This window comes from Blennius ocellaris, assembly GCF_963422515.1.
Source record: "Blennius ocellaris genome assembly, chromosome: 1".
Taxonomy (NCBI): domain Eukaryota; kingdom Metazoa; phylum Chordata; class Actinopteri; order Blenniiformes; family Blenniidae; genus Blennius; species Blennius ocellaris.
In genome coordinates this window covers 21,816,093-21,840,471 of record NC_137650.1, presented here as the reverse complement: position 1 = coordinate 21,840,471, position 24,379 = coordinate 21,816,093, and the positions used below count along the sequence as shown (strand labels likewise).

The window sequence follows — 24,379 nt, the reverse complement described above, 5'->3', positions numbered from 1 at the left end:
CGCGCGGTCGTGAGGCCAGTTGGTTGTACAGTTGGAGACGGCTCATGAACATTCAGTTCACAGACAAGAACTCCAGTGGACATTCCTGCAGTCAGCATACCAATTGCACACGCCCTCAAACCGTCCATCTGTGGCATTGTGTTGTGTGATAAAACTGCACAATTTCGAGCGTCCATCGTCTTATTGTGATCGGCCTAAGGCAAACCTGTGAGGTGGACAGGTTATCTCAGCAAAGGAGAAGTCCTGAACACTGATTTAAACACACTTGTGAACAATACTTGGGAGAAATAGGCCTTTTGTGAACATAGAAAAGGGTCTTAAGATCTTTGAGGTCAGCTCATGAAAAACGAGTGTAAAATCAAAAGTGTTGAATTGATATTGCTGTTCCATGTAAATCAATATACTTTGATTTTCTGTGATTTTTTTTTTTCTCCTGAAATTTCAATTCAACCTACATTAATGTAAAAAGATAGTTTTGTCAGGTATTGCTACACCGATTCTCCTCCAAACTAAAATGTTTCATGTATATAATTTTTTTAATTGTGATGAACACAAATAGGATACACATCCATGGTTCTGTTGGCTTCATCCTCGGCCCCGGATAAGCAGTAGATGATGGATGGATGGATGGATTTGAGTATTTCCATACCTTTAGAGATTTAAAAAAAATCAAAGCAGGGATTGAAATATTTTTGTTATAATAGAAAATATACAGATGCTTAATTGTTGCATATAAATTATGGGGAAATATGATTTTTACATTGCATTTAATATTTTTATATGGGCCTGTATACACTGCTACATCAAGAAGTGACCTGCCTTGAGTCCCTTTTTCTCTCAATCCTTCTGTTTTCCTCAATACTATGTCCATCTGTGAGTGTATGTGTACAGCTGAGGCCCCAGTAAGGAGAGATTTTTGGTTGAGTGAGCAAGTTGAGGTCCATAAATGTGAAATGTGTTTCAGTTGTGGCAGTTTTTTTCTTCTTCTGATGTCATTAAAAATAAAATAAAAACCCAACTGTCTAACCATTCATCAAACAGCACTTCCTCTCAATATCAATTTCACATTCAAAATGCTATTTTGAATCCTCTTTTACCACGCCTTTTCCCTCTGTCCTTTGTCAGCTCAGTCTCTGCACGGATGCACAGACAATGAGCTGTTTGCAGTCCAGTCCTGAGAGATGGCTGGGGCTGTGCTGTAGGTAAAGGTCAGTGCAGTTAGAGGTGGATGTACTGCTGGGGAAAAGGTCAGTCTCTGCAGAGATGGAGGGAAAGTGCATCTGCTGGTTTCAGGGCCAGTGACAAAGCCTATGAGACGGCAGAGAACAACAGAGAACATCGGGGATGGTTGGATAGAAATGCAGGGAGCGAGAGGTATGAAAGTGGGAGCAGCAGTGCGACTACGATTTACTGTGGAGATAAGGCCAGCAGTGGTGACATCGGTGTCTCGGGGCTCAGTGGCGAGAATGAGCACGATCACATGAAAACATGGGTGCTTTCCATTTTTTGTAATTCTGTTCATAACACAGCCAGATGAGTTATCGCTCCTGTCCTGCAGGCCGATCGTTCTGCAGGGGTTGCTCTTCTGTCTGCTAATGAAGTCATCCCTGTCCTTAACCGCCTTCTCCAGACAAAAGCGCGGCAAGCACGTGGAAGATCGAGAGAAGCAGCATGAATAAGGATTAATGCAAAAATCTGAAAGACGGTCATGGTGTAATACAGCCTAAGAGGAGTAAAGAGGACGAGTGTGGAACAATTGAAAGAGAGAGGAGTATATAAGGGAGAGAAATGCAGAGAGAGAGAATAACGGGAGTCAGGGAAACTGAGGGGTGAAGAAAGCAAAGGAGAGAAAGCAAGTGAGCACTGCACTGCGTGTCATTGGCCCCCTGGCGTGAACAATCCATCTCAAATTGATCTTCCAGCTCGGCCCAGCAGGGCATTCTGAATCAATCTCAAATTGATCTCTGTGCCAGAGGTCGGGAAAACTAGCAGTGGAGCTTATCAGAAATATAGTGGTGCTGGGAGGATCTGACAGGGAAACTTATCACACTGCACAACAGGAAATGGGCTCTGAGCCCCCGGGGCAGCAAGAGGACGAGTCTGCTGCTCCCAATACACACACACACACACACACACACACACGTGCAAACACACACACACATGCGCACACACACACACAGATGCAATGTCTCTGCATGTTACCAAAACAACCATACACTGACATATGCTCCCCTGTGTTCAGCACAGTACAGGAAGGATATAGTGTGCACAGAAGTCACCTAATCTAACACACACACACACACGCACATCAGTACACACCTACAGGCAACCTCGAAAAATACAAAGTTTGTCAGCACACAATATGTCAATTTATTCTTAAGTTAGACAGGTGAGATTTGAGGCCTGGAGCTCTTAATGACTTATAACACACTTAACGTGTCCTCAGCAAGGCAGTGTGAGAGGCTGGAGGAAGGACGATCAATACCGGCCTGCATTTAGACGGTCAGTCACCCAAGGGGGAGTCTCTCCAGGCCCAGTAAAAAAAAAAATAATAATAATACCATGGAAAACAATTGTTCAAAAGTGACTTTCACCATTGTGCCTGGAATCACTTATGGACTGCAGACCAGGACTGGAGGTCCACAGCACCCATGTGCAGGTCACAGCCTCCTTTGGACACTAAACTGGCAAAGTTTGTCGACGCTGCTGTGCTTTTACGACCATCTTGTGGCCACTGTTCTCATTTATGTTTCTAAACAGCCGTGTGGGCTTTGCAGAAGCGTTCCTCACTTCTCACTGCTGCTTCGGTCACCAGATTGACGCTGACCGGGACTTTGCGGAGCACAACCGGGGTCACCACAACACACACACACAAAAAAAAAAAAAGTAACTCAAAGTTCAGCTTGATGACCGAGGGAGCTGCAGAATGACACGGAGATAAGATGATTGGGAGCAATACACGCGATGAGCGAGTGCGGTGTTGAGGGGAGGGGTGTGTTTGAGCGTGTCAGCGTTTGGGAGGCAGCAGGAGAGCCTTTTTCTGTGGCCTGGATTGGAAAAGCTCTCTGTCAGCACAGAGGGGTAATGGGGGTGAGCGGCAGGAATAGAGGGGTGAAGAGGAGTGCGTGAGTATACAGTGAGTGTGTGGCTATAAGGAGTGCTCCGACATACCGTGATCTCCAGTGAGCGTCGGGATTCAAGACAAATGAACATGAGTCGTATTCAGACGTGTGCCGCTGCGAAACGCGCAAAACTCTTTGTGAACAGATAATTTTCAGTCAGAATCTCGAAGGGGTAAAATCGGCACAAAGGAAGGTGGGGATTAAAATGCACATCATCGGCTTTCCTCAAACAATCTTTGCAAACCACGGGCTTTCACTGATCGACTAACTAATCCTTCTGCCAAACCTTATTGTGACCTTTTGGCCTCCGTCGAGCCTCCTTCATTCCTACGCAGGAACACTCCAGGATCCTCGCATGCATTGCATGTCGATTTAGCAGTCTCACCTGTGATACCTCCAGGTAAATGCCCTTGAAAGACAACACAGGTACACTGCACCCATGTCTGTATGTTTCATCACGCTGAGGATCATCTTCTTTTACCACAACATATGTTGACTTTGGATGTTTCTGTGAAATGAATCTACATTTTTTTTTTTTTTTTATTAGCTCAAGGACAAAGGTTGCTATTTTAACATTCAGTTCAGAATGAAAGGGAATAATAGTCTAAGCTGCAGGATATAAGATTTGAGAAGCAGTGGATACTTCATTGTCAAGTATCTGCTCAGCCTGGCTTTCAGAGTTTCTGTGCATTTTGGTTGATACCATATTTACCACACTTTTTTTTTTGTGTAGTTGTTTGGCAGATCCTGCATGTAACCTTATTAAGAATCAAATCACGTCAAAATATAGCAGTACTGTTCTACTACTGTGGAAAAACAGTAGAATCTCTGCTTACAATGATTAAATGTGTGGTAGAAAATAGAAACGACATGGGACGGTCTGAGAAATATGTGAGGGACTGCGGGGAAAAAGGAGACAAACTGTTACTGTGATGATAAATCAAAGAAGGCTAATCGTGGGTCACAAGCACGGCAGCCAGAGCTGGAGGGACAAATTCACAGATGGGTTCTCGAAAAGCAGCTGCTTGGTCGAGGATTATCGACTGTGCAGTTACAAAAATACTTTCATATGCATTTTGGGGGTTGTTTTTTTTTTTTTTCCTCATTGAGACATTTTTTTCTCCGCTGCGACACATTGTCTGAAACGTACGGTCGTTGTTCGTGGTATTGTTCAGTTTGAGAGGGAAGTATGTGAACACATCACGGCTGAAATGTGTGAGAACTGTTGATATTAGTATGTCCCAGCAATTTTTCATCGATGGTCAGAAGGAAATCCTGAACAATTTTTGGCAAATAATGTATTTCTCCTTTTTACATAGATGACAAAAAAAATGAGTTGCCTGCATCTTAAACAGCTTACAGGCAGTTGACAGGCAGTGTGTTTTTATTCAGCCTCAGTGATTTGCACTGAAGATGTGGCACCTCTAGAACATTTCATCATGTTGTTAAAAGAATCAAACCAAGACTGTCGAGCTTATTTGTGTTTTTGTTTGCTCTCCCAGGCTGCTCGCTGTCATGAAATATGACACTTCTCGTGAATGTGTTCATGTTATGTTCATATCTGCGTTGTCAGTCTGTGGACTACGTTGACTCGCACAGAGCTCAATAAGAACCTCTAATCTCAGAAACAGTTTTTGCACCTTCTGTTCTTAAAGCTGTTTTTTGGTGCACCATTTCATCTGATGGATGGATGGCTGGCTTCTCATCTGTTCTCTAAATACGTTTTCAAAAAATCTTCTGTTTTTATTATACCATTCTTTTTTTCTTTTTTTTTCAGGCAATCGTACTATTCCATCTGAAAAACACAATTGGTAAATGAAATGAAACTAACAGAAATGTATAAAATGAGAACATTTTCACTAAAAGTGAATTAAAAACTACCTGAAAATAAAACGTCAACACTAAATAAATCTAATATTCAAAGACATTATATCCTTGATAGAGATTTGACGAATGAACTGCTTCTGCTGTAAGATTGCTGTGAGAAAAAAAATTTATCTATTATAATAATTATTACAGTACGTGTTATTTGTGTCTGTAAAGATCAGCTCCAGTTTCTATGTGTAAAATACTGCTTGCGTGCTTGTATGAAGACTTGTAATTTTTCTTTCCATGTGTTCTCTCTAACACTGGTTCTGGGTGTTATTGTGATTCATGCACTCATATAATGTATTCGCCTGGCTTCAGATATTTCTGCTTTTTTTTCCCTTTATCTTCTACATTCTTCCCTCCACTTGCTACATTTATTCATGTATTGACTCATGACTGGAAATTTGAAGTTTAAACACTTTTTTTTTTTAAAGCATACTTGCATCTCAACTCGGTTCTTGCTGTGCTAGGAAAATTGGCACCCATTTGCACCTTTCTTCTGACTTTATATGAAATTGTTGCCTCTCAGAAATTCGGTCTGAGGACACTGCCACCTAAATGCAAAAAGTTCGAGTCATGCATTTGGTTTGCCGAATACCATCAAACAACGAACACTCTGGAAAATCAATCCCGAAATTGTTGATGAGTATGATAACCGAGGAGGTAACCTGCTTGCTGCTCATTCCAGAAAATGAAAGGGAAGGCAAGTAAAAGTAGTTTATTGAAAAACAATTGTGTGAAATCCAATATTGCTATATCAGGTGAGCTCATTCATCTGGAACACTTCCCACATTAACCTGAAACGACGTGTTATTAAAGAGAAAGGTAGCGCAGCATGAGTGGTATGGAAACTTGCAGAGATTAATCTCTCAAAATAATGTTGTTTTTTTTTATTCTATTAGCCCAGGACTTCTCAAAAATATACAGGAGTATGCATTCTATATTGATAAACTCTGATGGTCATAATTGCGTTAGTCACAATTTTACCAGACTCTTGGTTCTTCTTAGAGTTCTAACAGTTTTTGTCAAAAGCATTCATCCCCTTTCTATATTTGCATTTGTGGTTGTGAACACACGTGGAACATTTCATGGGATGTCCATGACTCGGCTGCTATCCTTCAAACACCAAGGTTTGAGAATCAATCCCACATTTTACCGTGTCAATGGATCTCCATGTTGCATCTAAGGTGCGTGAGCGCCTTGCACAGCAGCCATCATCACTGGTGTGTGAGTGATTCTGTGTGAATGGGTGACGGTGAGCACCTGAAGCCAGTTGAGACTGTTGCAGCCTTAACATGCACAATGGAAGTGAAGTCCATTTGCCGTTTACTGCCGACTGTGCGGATCTCTACACACTCAGTCTTTGTCCACTTGTCTCTCTCTCTCTCTCTCTCTCTCTCTCTGTCTGTTTTTATGTCTCGGCCTCCTTCGTTTGCTGTCTGAACCAGAGTGAGGCAGATGCAAGGGACCCTGTTGACAAAGGATGGCAGATGTTGGCTGAAGTTAAAGTTTTGTCCAGTGAGGATCGCAGACTGCAGTCTGAGGTTGACTCCGCAAATGTCAGTCCTGTCGATCACAGTTAAAATCACGAATGACTCTCATGAGGGGCTTTGTGAATGGCAGCTTATTATTTGCCCGAGATATGCCCTAAATGTTGGCATCCTCTTTTGCGAACTGATGTGGAAGCTGACATTGTTTGCTTCATGGCTGGATGACACATCTAACTGGGTACTGATGTTGTTAGACTCTTGTTTTGTTTTTATTGCTGTACATTGTAGGGGCTGCCTGGTCTTTTCTCTTTTTTTGGGGTACAATGCAAACAAGGTAGCTTGAACTCTGTTTAACTATGCCACTTTACTCTTGATGCCGTTGAGCCTAAATTACTTTTAGCTTTTAATTCTTCTGTAATTTTAGGGCAACAGCACGGTTCAGGACATGAAAATGATGCCCGGGCCTGACAGAGTTGAAAAGGCTGGCAGGATTAATTACTTCAGGCAGCCTCGGGTAACCTTTTAACTTGGCGCTCTAACTCAGTTGTGGCAGCGACTGTGTTCGAGAAAATGTCTTGATATCTCAGCTCCTCACACTCTTTATGAGTAATGGGTGGAGTGTGTCGGAGGTCTCTGTGAGTGCCCTGGATGTCACTTGTCACCTTGCGGTGTAATGCTGCTAATTAGCACTAAATATCCTGATCTCTGAAATTTCCAATTACTGCTCCCAGAGAGACCCTGAGCTTTTGATGAATGGCACCAAACTAAAGCGGTTATCCCTCCTGGAGAGAAGCCACACACATGCATGTACAAAGAGGCACATACACTGCCTGCTGAACAGGAATATAGCATACTAGCCAGCACTTTTAATCCAACTCCTTCACCATCTTTTTCTTCTGAATTTCTAATGCGTGTTGTTTAAGAAAATGTTGTTGTTTTTTTTTTTAAAAGAGCATCATTTGCGTATTTTGTGTGCAGATGGTCTTAAATCATGCAGAAGAATTGGACTTATCCCACTCCAAACACTTTGCCTGCGGGAGGATTAGGCCACAGTGTGACACTACTGAAGGAAGATTGTTTCTTCCTTTCGTACACATCAAGCCAAATCTACACTGATCTACAGTATGCATGTATTCACCACGACATTCCTGCAACCACATGCATGAATACGCTCATCAAAGAACACACACACGTTGCAACAGATTATATACTAGATGTTTTCTACTGATTTAAATTCAATGGTTCCAGCTTTTGGCTCCAGGATCTTTTTTTAAAATGTTTAGTCTTGATGTATATTTTTCTGTCAAACCAAGGGCAGCTAAATCTGGCACCTGATCCGACTGGATTATATGAAGTGGTTTATCTCTGAAAACAAAACATCTACTAGTATAATTCATTTACTCATCTACTGTACCACTGGGAAGTACTAAATGAGCAATTACTATAAAAGCTGTTGAGGCTTTTAATCACAGTAAATGCTTGCGCTGTAAAACCATTTGATGTGAAAGGCAGATTATGATAATCTTTTGTTTTAGCAGTTCACAGGCTTGTCCTATCCTGTTCTCCATATCCTCCTGCCTCCATGCTGCATCTGCAAAGTCGTCCTCTCACTGATGTGTTTCTGTCATTTGGGGCTTCTTTTCAGTCTTTTGGATCTCATTAGTTGTTTTTATCTGTGTGATCAAAGCCTTGCTGTCACGTTAAGGTTTAATGACGTTAAGGTTTAATGGTTACAGACTGTAGTGACACCGTTTTCTATATGTGGTTGGAAAACTTAAAAAAATAAATACAAGACGAGCTCATGTTGAAAACGGGCAACAGTAAAAATCCTTTTTTTTTTTTTTTTTTTTTAAATTACCGTTGACTGACAACAATGCTAAAGATACTAATACATGAGCTTTAGCTCCACCTGACATTGTGTGTCTAGTTGACTAATCATACCAGCCTCCTCTCTGCCAAAGCTGATCCAACAAGCCGGGCGTATCAGTCAGGAATGCCCCCCACCCTGACAGCTGTAGGACAATCTGACTCATTTATCCCAATGTTCCCATCCCACTTCACTCTGTACCCAATATCCTCCTAAGTCTTTCTCACTCGCCCTGTCCACGCTATCTTATCTACTCTTGTCTGAGTGCTCCAGCAAGGTGGCATTGGCTCTGCCTGCCATTGGATTGTTAGTTCACCACTAATGAGGACACTTATAAGGGCACATAAGGGATACATCCAAAGGAACAATTGGACCAAAGAGCCAAAGAGTGAGCGGCCTTTATTCCGTGGCCTGAGACTACTCCTTCTTGATGCCTGCCTGTATCGTCTCATTTGTAACCCAGTAGCCTGTGAGTTCCACCTCTGCTCCAGGTTCCTGTTCAAAGCCTCATTGATGCGGCAGCACTTTTAAGCTCCTCTCTATCAATGCGCCGCTCTCCTGCTCCTCTTTTTGATGGCGGAGCTGCAATCAAACCTAAAGGGCTGTCAGCCATTCAGTCCTACTTAAACCAAAAAGAAGAAGGATGAGTGCCAATCTGACACGTAACCCTTATCTATGCTCTCTTATTCCTCAGACCGAATAAATTGCACTGGGGCTGTAATTTCACCTTGATGCATGGAGGATATAAATTTATGAGCTCCTTGAGTTGCTATTCCTCTTGTGGTCCTGTACTGTGGCCTGTAGCCGTACATCACCTTCCCGCAGTCCATGCAGTATATCCAACTATTGCAGCGCAGCAGGCCAAGCAGTAATGGATGTCTGGGAGCAGATTACACGGTGAAGTGATATTGATCGGTTACTATCCAACATGTCATTGATTACAGCCGCAAAGTATGATCGCGGCGTGTTTAAGGAGGGTCTCTGGAAATAATAGACACTCTTCATCAAGTGTTACTCCCCCCCGTGCCCCCCCCGGGATGAGTTAAAAAAACTGATTTGTGTATGTTTGTCCATGTTTAAAAATCCAACCTTAAATCATGCCCTATTCCGGAGGCAGGCAGTGATTCCAGATATTTTACAGTCCTATAACTAATATTTTGAATTGTTGGTATTGGCAAACCAACGCAACTGAGAGGAATATTAAATCGTGTTTGATCCAACAATTAAATGACAAAAACCTTTGGGTTTGATTAAACTGTTGCTTTTTGTTGTGTATTACCACCAGAAGAAATATTGGGCAGCTGTTCTAATTAATATTCTCACCAGGGCTTAATTTTTATTTAAGTTTTTTTAAGTTTCCTTTGTAGTTTTTCTGTGCTGCCAATATCTGTGAGATATACCGTATGTGCTGTATGTCGATCGATTTTAGTGATGGTCAAAACGTAAGACTTGCACCGCTGAGGAAAGTGTGTATGAAAACATGAAAGTCCATCCATCCATCTTTTGTACCACTTTAAATAATGGGATCAAACCAGAGGACTCAGGGAGAAAGACCAATGTAATTACAAGTAGAAAATGCAAACTGTGCACAAGGAAGGTCCCGAAGTCCAGCAATGAACCTGCAGGCTCATTTGCAAACCACTGCCCCACCATTTCAACAGAAATCACTTTTATTCATACTACTCTAATAACAACATGGTCATCTCCCACCAGTTAAAATGTAATCTAAAATAAAGGGGGAAAAAGTACACATGAGCAAACATACATAGTATTGGAGAGGGAAAAGTGTTGTTTAATTTAGCAAAATCCTACAGCAAAAACTGGTGGTCATCTGCCTTGATCAGTTCCAGGAGGAAGTACAAACAGAACAGGACAGGACCTGTATGAACAAACAATCAACATCTTGTCGACTGAGTAATGCAGAAACCACAGCCCAGCAGTGATTTGCAAGAAAGGTATTTAAATAAGGAGGACAGGAAGGGCAAAAATCAACATGCAGCAGTGGCATCTCAATGTATGTAAAGTTAAGAGATGAGAAAATCTATATGTGCATTGAAGGAGATTTCCCAGCTGCCTAAACCTGTTGCAGCCAAACTAGGAAATGGCCGGCAGGGTGACATGAGCCAGCCCTAAGCAGCATAAAAAAAGGGGGAATAAGCCTTATCAATCATGCCGGTGTCAGCAAAACCTTATAAAAAGGTTACGCTGACAAGGGCGCTTTGTAATCGCATTGCAGGAAAGTTTAAGCTGGGCAGTTGAACTGAATGTTGTTTTAGTCTAACAGACCCCGTCGTTTTGCTATTTGATGAAGAAGTCTAAACACTGCCTTCACCCAGGAGTTGAGACGTCGGTATCTAAACTGCTGTGTGTTGATAAATGTGTCGAAAAGTGTAACTCACATCAGTCCTCCAATGTCGACTCTTCCCATCATTGCGAAGCAGAACTGGCCCAGTGTTCAACCACTAATGGGGAACGTGAGCTGGGATTAGACCGTCCTGAGACTTTTACCCTGCTGATGAAGTGTTGCTGCAATAGTAATCCTGCTCTGCAGGTAAATATATGTGATTTAGTGTATAATATATACACGAAATTCGTAGCAAACGCGTCCACATTTGAATGTGTCTATCTGAAACGATCCATAGGTTTACCGTTATGAATGTGTCCGTAGTTTTATTTGTCCATGTGTCTCGAATGCAGTTTGTTGCGGCGAAATATTCATTGACACGTTGTGTGAAAAATGAGAGCAATTCAGAGGAATAAATTGTGAATGTGAGTGGAATGTAGAGAATAACGGCGACACTGATTAAATGAAAGGGAAAGAGGGAGTAGATTAGCTTAGAGTCTGTCCTTAGAGAGCGTCTGAGAGGGCGAACGAGCTGCCAGCGCTCGCTTCATCTTCCCCTCCTCCCCCATCAAAGCTTCTCCGCTCCCGTCTTGATCATACTCACCCTTAACATCCCGTGCTCCTCTCTCTCTCGTCCCTTTCTCCCTCCTTCTCTCCTCTAATTGTCTGTCAGTCTCTCTCTCTCTCTCTCTCTCTCTTTTGCTCTCCCTCTCGCTCTCTCTCTTTGGCAAAGCTGAAAAATTCCCACAGCACAGTTTTTACACACAGTAATCTCATTTCTTCTGGACTGCGTGCTGTTTTCAGCCTCTGTGTAGGTGTGGGTTGTACTCCAATGTGTTTTCTCTTGATTATTCCGCTGCATTATGGTTTCTATTGATTTCGCATAAAGTGAGCAGGGGGCATGTTGACTACAAACTAGCAATTATTATTATGCAAAATGTCAAACTGACTTTTTTTTTTTTTTTTTTTTTTTCATACTGCAATGCTTCGGTAACCGAACGGAGACCATTAAACAGTCAGAGCGGAAAAATCCGCCGCCCGGTGAGACAGCGCCAGCCAGAAGCCGGTGTTCATGCCGTTAACTGGGAAGTACAACAGCCAGGATCTCTACAGCGTAGAAAAATCTGGCAAAATGTTATCTGTTGACCCTTCCTGCTCACCTGTTTTCATGCATTAGCAAAATGTTTTCAGGTGCAGCATCAACCTGAAATGTTTTAAAGCGCATTCTCCAAAGATTTCATAAACTTTATATCAATAATGTGTCATTATTCTTTACGTTGGCTTACTGAGCATAAACGTATCTTTTTGAGTTTTGCTTTTCAATCTCAAACAAAGACTGTTATACAAAAGCAACACCGTGGCAATGAAACCAAGTGGGAGCACTGAATGCTTCATAATCAGCCGATGCCGAGCCTCGATATTCTCTTAAAACTCTCTTCATTCTCTCCACTTTCCGACCCGCCAAACTTTGGCTTGCATATTTTCCCACTGGCAACTCATCTGTGTTTGCCTAATTGAAATATTACCAAAGCTACAACTCACAATGCTGCAAGTTAACAAGTGTCTAAATGGAAAAGGTCAAACTTGACACCCTCGTATTCATGCAAGGATTCGTTGAGATTTCAAACTTTCAGACAAAGATCTTGTAGCGAGACGTACCTCATTAAGTTTGCTGGATAAAGTTGAGGCGGCTCCCTGTGAACTCTTGGATGAACCTTGATATCAAGTTCTATTCCCCGGAAAGTTAATTTTGAACAATCTTCTCTGTCATCTCTTGATTCTTTCTTACACCGGTTGGGTCAAATAGACAAGATTAAAAAAAAATATATATTTTATGCTTAAAACAAATTGCACAATTATAGGAGCAGAACTGGTATGGCTAACACAAAGATAATCTTGAAATAATCATACTATAACTAAAAACAAGTCGCAGCAATTTTTTTTTTTTAATATTTAAAACAGATTTTTATTGGAAAACAGTTTGGATGTAAAAGAGCAAATGCATAATCTTCCTCAGACTACTATTTGCACTGTATACAGATATATACCTAAATCGTTAGTGTACTCAAACTTCAAGCAGTAACAACAAGAAATTATATGTAAAAGAAATTTGAATTTTTTTGTTCAGTCCGAAACTTGACTTACACATCAGCAATTATGTAAAAATCGAGGTGAAGTGTTTTAAATAAGCTGAAAATTAAAAAACAAAACACTTTTAAATCTTCATTCTCAGAGGGAATTACGAAAGTATTGACTCATCTCTATGTTCTGTTGTGTTAATGTTTAAATATAAATGTATCTCACTCCGGTATATAAACATCTGAGCACTACGAGCTTTGACAGGTGAAGTGAGTAACACTCATCTCCTCATCCTGGCCCACATCAGGCTGGAAACACAGCAAGCAGGTTTGTCCTCACGATAATGGCAAACGAAAAGGGGGGTGATGGTAAGACCGAGTGAGTTTGGCGAGGAAACAAATTGTAATTGCCGCACGATTTGAGTCGGAGTTTCTTCCCAAACAGCTGCTCTTGTGGGGGTGTTTCCCGTCGGTAGTGGTCAGTGGAAGGAAAAGTTGCGATGCAGCCGAAGCTTGACGGGTGTGGCGAGCGAAGTCTGGCCTGTGTGGTCCAATCTAACCAATGAAATGTCCATTCATCCGTTTTCTACACCGCCTTGTTCAACTTAGAGTGGCCGGGTCCTGGAGCCAATAACCAGCCGAGGGCGAACGGAGCGATCGACAACCTATAGCGGGGCGAAATCAAAGAAACCACACGTCACTTACACCCCGACACTTTTGTTGGAACCAGGTTACTGTGAGACAAACCCACATATACAATACATACAAGAATGACTTGGTTTTAATAGAAAGTCGTCAGGCATCGGCAGCGCATCAGATTATTTTATATGGTCAGCAAATGGGTGATACAGTATTAGGCAGACGGTCATAATAATAGGTCCTGTCTATATAAGAGCTGGTAATACACGCGTGTTCATCTGAGGTCAAGGGGTGTTGAATGGTATTTTCCAAGCCATGATAATCTCGCCATCTTTTATTGCATTGTTTATATCAACCGTGATGTGCATCGGACTATTTATAGAGACTCGACTGGTGGAAAGCAAAGGGGAGTTTAGAATATCCGTGATCAGATGATAAGATGTTGAGCTGGGCTTGGAGCGAGATTTTTTTAGCTTGATCCACAGACTTACGGGGCATAGCATCAACACCGAAACAAACACGCGTCTTTGTATTCGCAGGGAGGAATGTGACCGACTGTAAAGCGCATCACTCACAGCCCGACTGCATGCGCTCATATGACTAACTGTGCAACAGCGGGTGAGGTGTGGCAGCGCTGCATGTAACGACATTAGATAAGAAACATGTTTATTTTCTGTAAAAAAAAAAAAAAAGAAAGGTTCATTACTCAGGCCAAAAGACCTGGCATGCACTGCAGTGAGGTTGAGAGGAATCTCTGCATTTCTACCCCTGTGGGAAGCAGCGAGGAATAAATTGCGTAATGATGGATTTCTGAGGGCAGTTTTTTTTCAAAACATTGCTCACGTTAACCTGACAGCCAGAAGTGATTTCTGTGATTGGTCCGCAAGTTGGTTTTTTTTATCCGACAGAAATCAGTGCGCCACAAAGATCATCTGGATTCGTCATTCTGACTCGTTCGTACCTCTGCCATCAGTCATCATGCACCTGAGGCACTTCAGCTCTTTACTGCTGATTAGCCATTGAGGTTTTTATTTTAGAAAGAGTTAATATTTTAATCCAGGCGTTCTGGTGCTTGCTTCAGACTGTCACACATCTGTCATTCATTCAGAGGTGTTGAGGAGAAACCAGGCCTTTTTTTTAATTTTATTTCAACATGTTTAAAATTTTAAATATTACAGCTTAAAGTGCCCAATATTTTCAAATCATGCTTGAGCATGTTTAATGTTAGAGATGGGAATTAAGTCATTTGTATTTACTCATTCATCACTTTGGCACTTTACAAATTTTTGGACATGTTTGTTAATTTCATCTTTGATTAGATTTGGCCAGAAATCCATTTGTATACAACACAGTCATTTCTAGGTGCTTTTAACAGAGAGAAACCCAACAAATATAAGAGCGCAAAGCTCAATTTCTTGGCTTTCTGATCTTTTTTTTTTTTTTTTTTTTTTTGAAAATATCCTAAATGGAACTGGGAGTTATGGTCTTAAGAAGTAAGAAGAGTCAAATTCTGTCAGTCGTGACGAGATGGAAAAAAAAAACATGATGAGAAACTTTCAACTTCATCAAGTCTCCAAGAAAAATTTGCATTTTGGAGATATTGATTCTTTGCAGATGTTTAATTAAAAGATTTGTTAGTTAAAAATGAACTTGTCGCTTCTCTAATGTGCTTACGAGTATCGGTTGTCAGAGTTTAAAAGCTGGTGCCTTGATTAGCTGGTACAAATCCATCTCCTTCTACCGCTACTGGTCTGGAATAGTCCCTCAAGCGTCAGTTGAATTATTCCTCTTGGTTAATTTGAAAGTACAATAATATATTTTTCTATATCTTGCATTTGGGCCATTTTTAAAAACCTTGGCCTCATCTTCGAAAAGGAGCAGTCACTTCTACCCTTCAGATTCCAGATGCTAATAGAACATCAGTTTTTTGAAGTAGAGATTCTATAACCTCCTAAGATAATTCCCGATATCTTGCCATGACTCGTGAAATCATCGGTGTTCATTTAATTTCATTATAGTGACGACAAAGAACCACAAACAATGCGGTGAAATGTTGGAACGGAAAAAGGAATCAATAATTATTTGTCGCTAACAATTCCGGCTCTTATCAAGGAAACGTGAATCTCAAATTAACGCCACCACGATTCGTTGACTGTGCAATTTATTCTGCGTCTGTCTCGGCATCTCCAGTAATTCATCTCACAGCGGTTTCTACCACAGGATCTGTGCAACTCTTGATGTGTTTCTGCCTGCGGATGCGGAGGCTGTGGAGTGCACATGCTGGAGGAAATCCCCGGGAGGCTTTGTTCAACAAAAGCATCTCGTCTTTGCCCAGTGCACACAAAAACACACACACACACACACACACATACACAGCCACGCTCAGCCTGAGATGATTTATGGCCAGCCATGTCTAATGGATTGCTTTGGCTCTTGAGAAATTATGAAAAGAAATTAATTAGCCTTTAGTGACCCTGCTGTCATTTTGCGCCACCACCCCCCCCCTTTCTCACACTCTTTCTCTCTCTCTCTCTCTCTCTCTCTCTCACACACTCACACACACCACACTTGGCTGCGTACTTTGACTGTAATTACAATCTAAATAGTCTGTGCTTACCTGTCGCAGATTCCCCTCCACTAAATCACATGAAAATACCAACGCCATGTTGTTACTGTACCATGGCGGCATGTTAATAACCCCGTCACCGTTACAAAATCAAATAACCTAAATATTTACCCTCCAACATTTATGGGTTAACAAATGGCTAATTGATGGAAATGAGCTGTGTTGATCACATATCAAGACCGTTGAATTACATTCTATCTACTTCTCCATTATTACTGACTTTGGCAGAAAAATGCATAGATAAATCATAGTATATTGTGATTATTACTGTATAATATATTTCTGCTAAAGAAGTGCAAATGACAACTACCTGTCCCACAGTGTCTTTGAGTTGATGGTTGAAGGTAAACCAGTGAATGCAAAGTGAAAGAAACATAAAGTGAACAGCAGCTGAGTTCCCCCTCAGTGGCGATTTTGGTGAATAGCTGTTATTTTCTCTCTCTCCTCGCTGGATTCACATGGAGAACAGAAATCTCGGTTCAGCCGAGAAGCTGCTCGTGTCCTTAAATGTGTGCGAGGTGTGCAGCGGGAGAAAATTCACTCAAAACGCCTGCTTTGATTTCATGTCCTCAACCGTGTGAGAGAGATGCTTCTCCAGGCTGGCAAAAATGAGCTAAAACAGCATGTAGACCTTCTTCATTTCAAAGGGGTAAAAACAGAAAGCGGTCTCAAAATTGGATTGAAATGATGTTTTGCATTTTTGGCAAGTGTGCAGCACAGACGTGAGCACTTGGTATAAATTATTTTGCGAGTTCTTGTCTCCTGAGCCCAGAAAACCAGCTGGTAGGAGACAAAGAAAGCGTCCGTGACTTCTTTCTGGAGAAGATGTCATTATAGTCCACTCCAAAATAAGTCTACACTTCAGATCCACACAGACAAGAGGTTCTAAGGTTAAGACTTTTTTTTTTTTTTTTTTTTTTGTGCACGTGTGTCAATTTGTTTAGGTGTAGTCACTCAAGTCCCTTGGATGTATATCTGGACATCCCAAAGAACATCTTTTCTTTGAAAGGAGCTGTTTACAATGGAGAGAATCGCCACCCCCGGAGAGGTAGATAAGCAGATGGCAGGGACTTTGGGCGTGTTGGATTCCTAAAAATACGTTGAAGTGTCCTGGAAAAAAAAAAAAAAAAAGGATATATTCACTGAGCCAGTGATTTCGTTTATTTATTTATTTATTTCCCCCCCCCACGTTTCACAGAATAAGCCATCTCAAATGCAGATATATCCCTCCATCTGTTTTCTATAGCTCTTTTGTTTTGTCCATCTCGGGATCACAGGGAGCCGGAGCCAATCCCGGCCGACTGCGATGGAAAACTACAAGCAGAACAAGTCCCCAGTCCATCACAGAGACGCGATCACACCCCCACAGCCACACCGACAGACAATTTAGACTGAATAAGAACTAACAAAGCACACGTCTTTGGATTGTATGAATTGATTTCACTTAATGTTTATCTATGTGCCAACTTATTAAATCCAAACCCTTTAGTGTGTCAATATAGATTGATTCAAAGGTGCATTTCAGAAATTAGTCTGGCTTCCAAATTGAACTTGAGTTATTTCTACACTCATAATGTCGAAAGTAAAAGGTTTTAAGCATGCTTTTATATTTCTATAGAGTAAATTAAGTGGTCAATTGAGTATATTTATAGCCCCAAAACGTGACCAATTTTTTTTCGATTATTAATGGATCACATTTCTTGTTTCAGCTCATGGGTTTTCATCCTGTGGGTTCACGACAAGATCTCAGTTCTCTCAAATCAGTGCAGTTTTAGTTGTTGCAGGAGGATGCCATCTGCAGTTCAACATATCACCTTGATTCGTCATTCGTTCTGTCAGTGTTGCGAATGTCTTGAATTTCCTTAAACTGAACTTTGTTGACTTTGTTGTTGTTGATTATGTCAGAAAGAAATTGAGGTATGACAGAGAAATGAAGGAATGACTCAGCCAGCTCGACAAGAGTGAGTCAGCAAGATAGACAAAGAGACAGAGAGAGGGTGAGCAACATGGAGGGGATTATTAGCGACACTGTGCAGGGATTAGGGAGCAATGCTGAGGTCTGACACACCAGAATGTGATTTTGCACTGGCTTAGTGTCACTTTTCTCTCCTGCACAGACTCTGGTCTGTTTAGCAGCTGCACCCCGGCTACTGGCCCATATGAGTTCACTCCTGTCGCATCACTCACCTCCCTCTGATACTCTCTATTTTTCTCCGTCCCAACACATTCTTCACACTTTAGCTCACCGAGCTCGCACTTTGAGGTGTTCAGTGGGTGGTACCGTTGAGGCAGAGTCCAATTTCTATGGATTTTCCACCCAGGATGCTGCGGCAGAACAAATCCCGACTTGTTTTTAGTTTTCTAGCTGACTGGAGATGAGCACTGTATTCTTTCCAGATGAAGTGATTGCACCGCGTAACGCGCGCATTTACACACAGGCCAAGCGTACCGTTTGTTAAGTGATGTATGTGATAGCTCTGTTAACAGTGAATCGCATAGTTTGACTTTACTTCTTCAGCCACCTCCTTTGCCTTTGCCTCTGCTTCTGACTCCTTCTCAACCTCTCCTGCAGATCTGAGTTGGACCTGGACTATGACAGCTATCATGAGGACTACTATGACAGGTACTGTCAGCGAGCTATGCATGGCAGCTCCAACACCTTATTGCTTGTCTGTGTGTCAAAGAAGGATAAAGGAGGAAGCTAAAGCAGATTTTTCGTTATCCTGGCTGTCTCCTGTAGCGTTTGCTTTTCGTCAGCGTCTGCTACACAGCTGCCAGTCATTCTGTCTTTGTGTACAATGTGGCCCGTTACTTCTCAACAGTCGGAGGAGCACTAGTTCTACTCGCTCACCACAACACATAGAAATGTGCATCCATATACTCCAGAGCTGTTTGGCTCCAACTGGCATATTTTCAGAGTATCAGCGCAGAGTCTCTTAACTTTAGAATTGATTTATTAATTTGGTATGTGAATGCAAAAGAAAATCCATCTGGTAATCCTCTTCATTATCTCTCACTTCATGTGACTTTTGTGACTCTAATTTGAAGTGGGTAACGTGAATTTGAGGATGGATGGAAATTATGAGAAACATGTTTTTGAACAAAATGCAAGAAAAAAGACAAAAATCCAATCTGAGATTCCAAAAAGTTCATGACTGTGATATAAAAAACATTTATAGATGAATTAATGTATTTTTAAACAGTGAGCCACTGTGTAATTGCTCTCATAATGCAAGTTTTTCATTGAAGTGAATTTGAAGCCATTTTTTTATTATATGTATTCACTTTGGCTCTTTTATTTTGAAATGGGAAGTAATATATTTGCTTCCGGGTCATCGTGTACACGGAAGTAACTTGACACCGCGCTCAGAGAGCTCAGCTGATGCAAGCGAATTATCGTGTGCGCATCGAAGTTTAAGGTTCTTTGTTGCGTTTTTTGGGTTCTATACTCGACCGTTTAGCCCCACAGAAGTCCTAAAGACATTTTCCCCCTTTTCTAAGCAACATGCAGCCAACGAGGTATTTGATTTGTGTGTTTTACTCCAGTTCAGTGTTACTTTAACGGCGTGCATGTTTTCCTAAGTTTGTGATAATGTCGTCCACGTTTACGCGTTGCGTTTTCACGGTTGATTCGGTGGATTTGGAGAATGGAGAAACCAAATAAACCAGTTGAAAGAGAACCACTCGTGTCTGCGTCTGCCACGGAGGAATAGCACAGTGAGACTGAAGCTCGATCAGAAATCACAATGTGAAAAAAGCGTTGGGTTATAAAAGCAGGACATTTCCTGCTGGCCTGAACAGATTCACAAGCAACTCCAGTTAAATGGCACTTAACGAACACTGGAATCCGGTATATTGTGTTGTTGTTTTTTAGACCGATCGTGAACTCGTGGCTCAGGAGGTAGTTTTGAGTTGTGTGTATTTATATATTGCAAGTGTGTCGATTAGTGAGACGATGTACTTTTTAGTGGAGTTCAATTCGGAGTGTCCCTCCTTTGTTATTGGTCAACTGAAATTGCTTGTGGGACCTCCCTCCTCTCCCATCCTCACCATCTGCACACTCATCTGGAGAAACATAAAAACATTGCTGCGACAGACATACAACCACCCACAAACACGCAATTTGAGCCGCCACAAGATTTAAGGTTGACACATTCTGCTGTTGAATTTTCTGCCACTTTACTCCCAAAAGCTGCGAATTCTTGTTGACAAAAGCCACCGAATCTCGATCACCCTAAACTTAATTCTTGTCTCACCTTGAAAACATGTCTTAGCCAAACATCATTTGTTTCTTTTTAGAAGCTTGTTTTTCGCACACTTGAAAAAGAGGACACATCCTCAAAATGGCCCAGTATGGAGACATTAAGGTCATCGCAACACGCCAAAAAAAAGCCTCTACGCACAAACTCGTGGCTCCCAATTTTGTGAACCTTCTTTAGAATAATGCATTTTGGAGCTGCAAGGTTAACCTGAGAGCAAAGATCCTAAACCCATCTGAGATTCAGTCGCCCCCATAAAACAGGCAGGACCTCACAAGAATGTGCTCTCAAGTATGAAGCCTTCAAAGTGATTAAAACACACACCTATTTCCATTTCTCTCTCTCTCTCTCTCTCTCTGTCTCTCTCTCACTCTCTCTCTCTCTGTGTCTCTGTGTGTGTGTTGCAGATACTCAGTCATCTTTTTCTTTGCTGTATTTTTTCCAACGGGTTTTCCTACCTCTGCATTTTTCCGTCTTTGCTCAGGGGAACACTCGTCGCTGATTTTCAATTTGTTTTTAACACAGTGCATGATTATGCTATTGTCGAGCACTACTGTGTGTGTGTGTGTGTGTGTGTAAAAAATATTTGCGTATGCACATATTTACCTCCAGATTTGAGCGTGTGTCTGAGTCCATGCGTGATTTTTTTTTTTTTTCCCCTAGATCTATGTTTATAGTTCCTGCACATCAATATGTGGGAAGGAGAGGAATGGCTGTTTTTGTCCGCTGTCCTCTTGTGCAAACATGAAAGTAAAGTGTCTTTCAACACACAGATAACAGCCCAAGCTGACAAAGCTGCTTTCCGTGTGGGGTCTAATCCACAGAGACAAACACACACACTCGCGCACACACACACACTATCGCACACTTTTCTGTAATCCTCACTCGTCCACCGTCTCTCATTGTCTGAGCTTCTATTCTCTGAGATGACACTTCAAAGCCGGTGTAACAACACATTGTCTATCTGCCCCTGCAAACTGCTCTAAAATACTTTAAATTCCCACAAGTCCTTGGTCTCTGTGTCTCTCCACACGGACAATGCACAAAGCCTCTAATCTCACACACTTATGGTGGCCTAATACACTTCATCCTTGTGTGGCATTGTGATGGGCGTGTGTCTGAGCGTATACCGTGGATGTACTGTGAGCAGCCTGTGCCGATATCGCCGTATCAAGACGGGGTGGGGGGGATGGATGGATGGAGAATATGAAACGACACAGAAAACTTTTCAGGAAGCCAGACTGACTGGCTAACAACTCGATCAGTAAATCTACATTACCACCCAGCTCCAAGCCCTTTTCAGCTGACAGCTTGTCTCGCTGTTTGCTGGCTTGTTATATACAGCACAGGAGTTTTTCTCTCTCCTGGCTTTGCAGAAAGCATTTAGACAGTTCTCAGACGGTATGTGATCCAGAAATACCCAGATTGCGACGAGATATGGCTGGATTCATGTTGCCACATAGAATTGTAATGTTTGTGAGCTTCTTTTTTTTTTTTCCTCAGAGGTTTTTTTTTTTGCTCTGAACTGTTACTCCTTTTGTTGTTCATCTATGATACATTTTTTTAGAGTCCAAAGCTACAAAGAAAGAAAGAAAAAATCATAGATTCTGGCGTTTCTCCAGCTTTGCCCAGTGGCTGGTCGGTTTTGCACCTGTAGCCAGTTTCCCCTGGTCACTGGGTCAGTGACTATTAAGGTCACCCCCTCTTTTACTTTTTTTTTTTTTTTTTTTTTTTTTAAATCACACCATTTCTATTTGTGCCGAAGCACACATGCACAAACACCCGGTGCCATTTTCTGTAACCACCATAGGGGTTGACTGCGATACACCCCCCTGTCAGCGGCACTACGAGCCTGGCGGGGAGCTATTGATTGGCCCTGACAGAACCAATTACATTCAGTGACAGATAGAGACATGGAGCTGTCCACGGGGAGGAGGTGAGAGGGAGAGACAGTTTCATTCGCTCGCGCCTGATCGAAACGCAAAAGACAAAGGAAAATAGAATACACATATTTATCTACGAGACACCTGAATAACTACTCCTCTCCCATGTTTTTTTCCCCCTCGTTTGCTTTCATTTTCAAACTCGTGCGATCCCGACGGGAAACGCCCCGTGACCGAGACGTGTCGCCGTGATGTCTGAGCTTTGGCGGGGAAATTATTTTTCTCAACACACGTTTCGCATATTTGAAAGAAATGTTTGGAGGCGCGATACGTGCGGCCGTATTAAAGCGACGAGAAGGAAATTCATTCAAAAAAAGTGGACTATTTAATCAAAGTAAGAAAACAAGTGGCGCTTCTCTCCCATTGTTTTGATAAGTCCTATTGATTTCTTATCTATTTTATTAGTTGTAATACTTTTACTGTTGGCCTTGTCTTCACACACTTTGGTCACCTTGGGTTGTGTATATGTGTTGTATAAATGAGCTTGATTTAATAAGCCTTGACGTTACTCACTTGAGTATTGCACCAAGCTCTGGATCAGTTTGCAGTCTGGGTGAAGTTTAGTCTATTTTTTTAAATATGAAATTGTCTCCACTCGAATGCCGTTGTAAGAGGAGCTGTGGGCAGTTCACATTTTCTGGCACTCGACGCATCACTTTGTCCATTTTCGCAAATATGTTTCACCAGTGTTTCCTGGCCCCTTTTTCTCATCCCTGACATTTGAATTGAATAAAACCGTCGAAACGTTCACAAATGCGGCTGAAACACGGGGCTTGTTGTACAAATTACAGTAAGATAACGAGAGGCTGTTTTGTAAAACTGTATCTGCATAATTGGCAGGGTGTACGACTACCAGCGTGTGCCAGCCTCCATCTCTCCCCTACCTCTGGGACCCGGCCTGGCCAAGCGGTCTCGGTCCTCCTCCTATTCCTCCGGGCACAGACGCAGCCGAGACAGAACCCACTCAAAAAGCTCCAGAGGCCATTCCTCCAGTTCAACCGCAGCCAAGTGTGAGTAACCGTGGATTTGTTTGCAGCATATATTTGATCACGCGTTTCACAAACCTTTCTGCTAAACCGACAACTGACTTTGACGTGGCCCCAGCTCGCCTCTTGGTCCAGTTGTACTAAAGGGAGTCCTTCTGAATGTTTGGGTGCTCCCGGAGAGACTTCTTGACAGGACCCGGGGCTTTACTTTATTAAGACGCTTTGCAGACCAAGAAAAATCCATATTACTATCATTTTTGAAAAGCCCCACTTCGTGTAACTTTGTTGGATTTTACTTTGATTTTGGCCAAGCAGAAAATAAACAAAGGGTCTGCTTCATCTTTTTTTTTTCTTCTTTTTAACAATCTGGGGGCTCCAGAGAAAGAATGGTTGGCAGCTACTGTATTCGGGTGAATGTTAAAACTCACTTCAACCATGTGTTTGGCACTTTAAACTGTGGGAATGTCCAGATTCAGACTGTTGTTGTGTACTTTACTGTTAATACTGTCAATAACTGCCTGTTTCGGTTTTGTCCTTGGATCCTCTAAAATACTGCTGGTATTGTAATTCTTTTGGTTTTACATAACCGGACACTTCCCAAAATGTTGCCCTTTCTTTAAAATAGATTTTTTTTTTTTTTTTTTGCTTGATCTGATTTTTTGGTCAATCCACACACTGGAGCTACATATCAAACTCCCTCTAAGGATGCGTTCAGGTCGCCCAGTTTCCTAATGTCACTTTCCTCTTCTCTCGCCGTGTCCCTGCAGTGGGGATGGAGGAGTTGCAGGTGATTAAAAAGGAGCTGACTCTGATAAAGACACAGATCGATGGGCTGCTTGACAGTCTTGACAGGATGGACACACAGAGGAACGACCACAAAGGTGAGACGCTCATTCAGGACGACAGCAGAGGCAGACGAGTGCGAGATGAAACGATGGATAATCTATTCGCACATCCAAATCATTTTAAAGGCAAGACTCCGGCGATATGCCTCCTTCAGATTTCTGCTTGATTAGCTCCTTGAGTCACAACCCCAATCAAAATGATTCAGGATGCCGTGCTGCAAGGGAAGCCGGGGGGGGGGGGGGGGGTGTGAACACACTGTACTGACGGAGCCGCTCCGACTTTACCTGACAGATCACTTATTTTTCCTCCA

At 42.0% G+C, this 24,379-nt stretch overlaps 1 protein-coding gene across 2 annotated transcripts in view; it reads left to right on the top strand.

Moving 5' to 3' along the window:
* Positions 1-24,379, top strand: part of LOC308132071 (heterogeneous nuclear ribonucleoprotein C) — a 43,506-nt gene that overhangs the window by 16,092 nt on the left and 3,035 nt on the right. The window contains exons 3-5 of one of the 2 annotated variants that reach the window (XM_080499017.1): positions 18,608-18,658; positions 23,078-23,247; positions 23,991-24,104. In XM_080499017.1, the coding sequence (XP_080355143.1) occupies positions 18,608-18,658; positions 23,078-23,247; positions 23,991-24,104 (335 nt within the window). The remainder of the gene's footprint in view (positions 1-18,607; positions 18,659-23,077; positions 23,248-23,990; positions 24,105-24,379) is intronic. The other variant, XM_080499018.1, reaches the window with a different exon arrangement.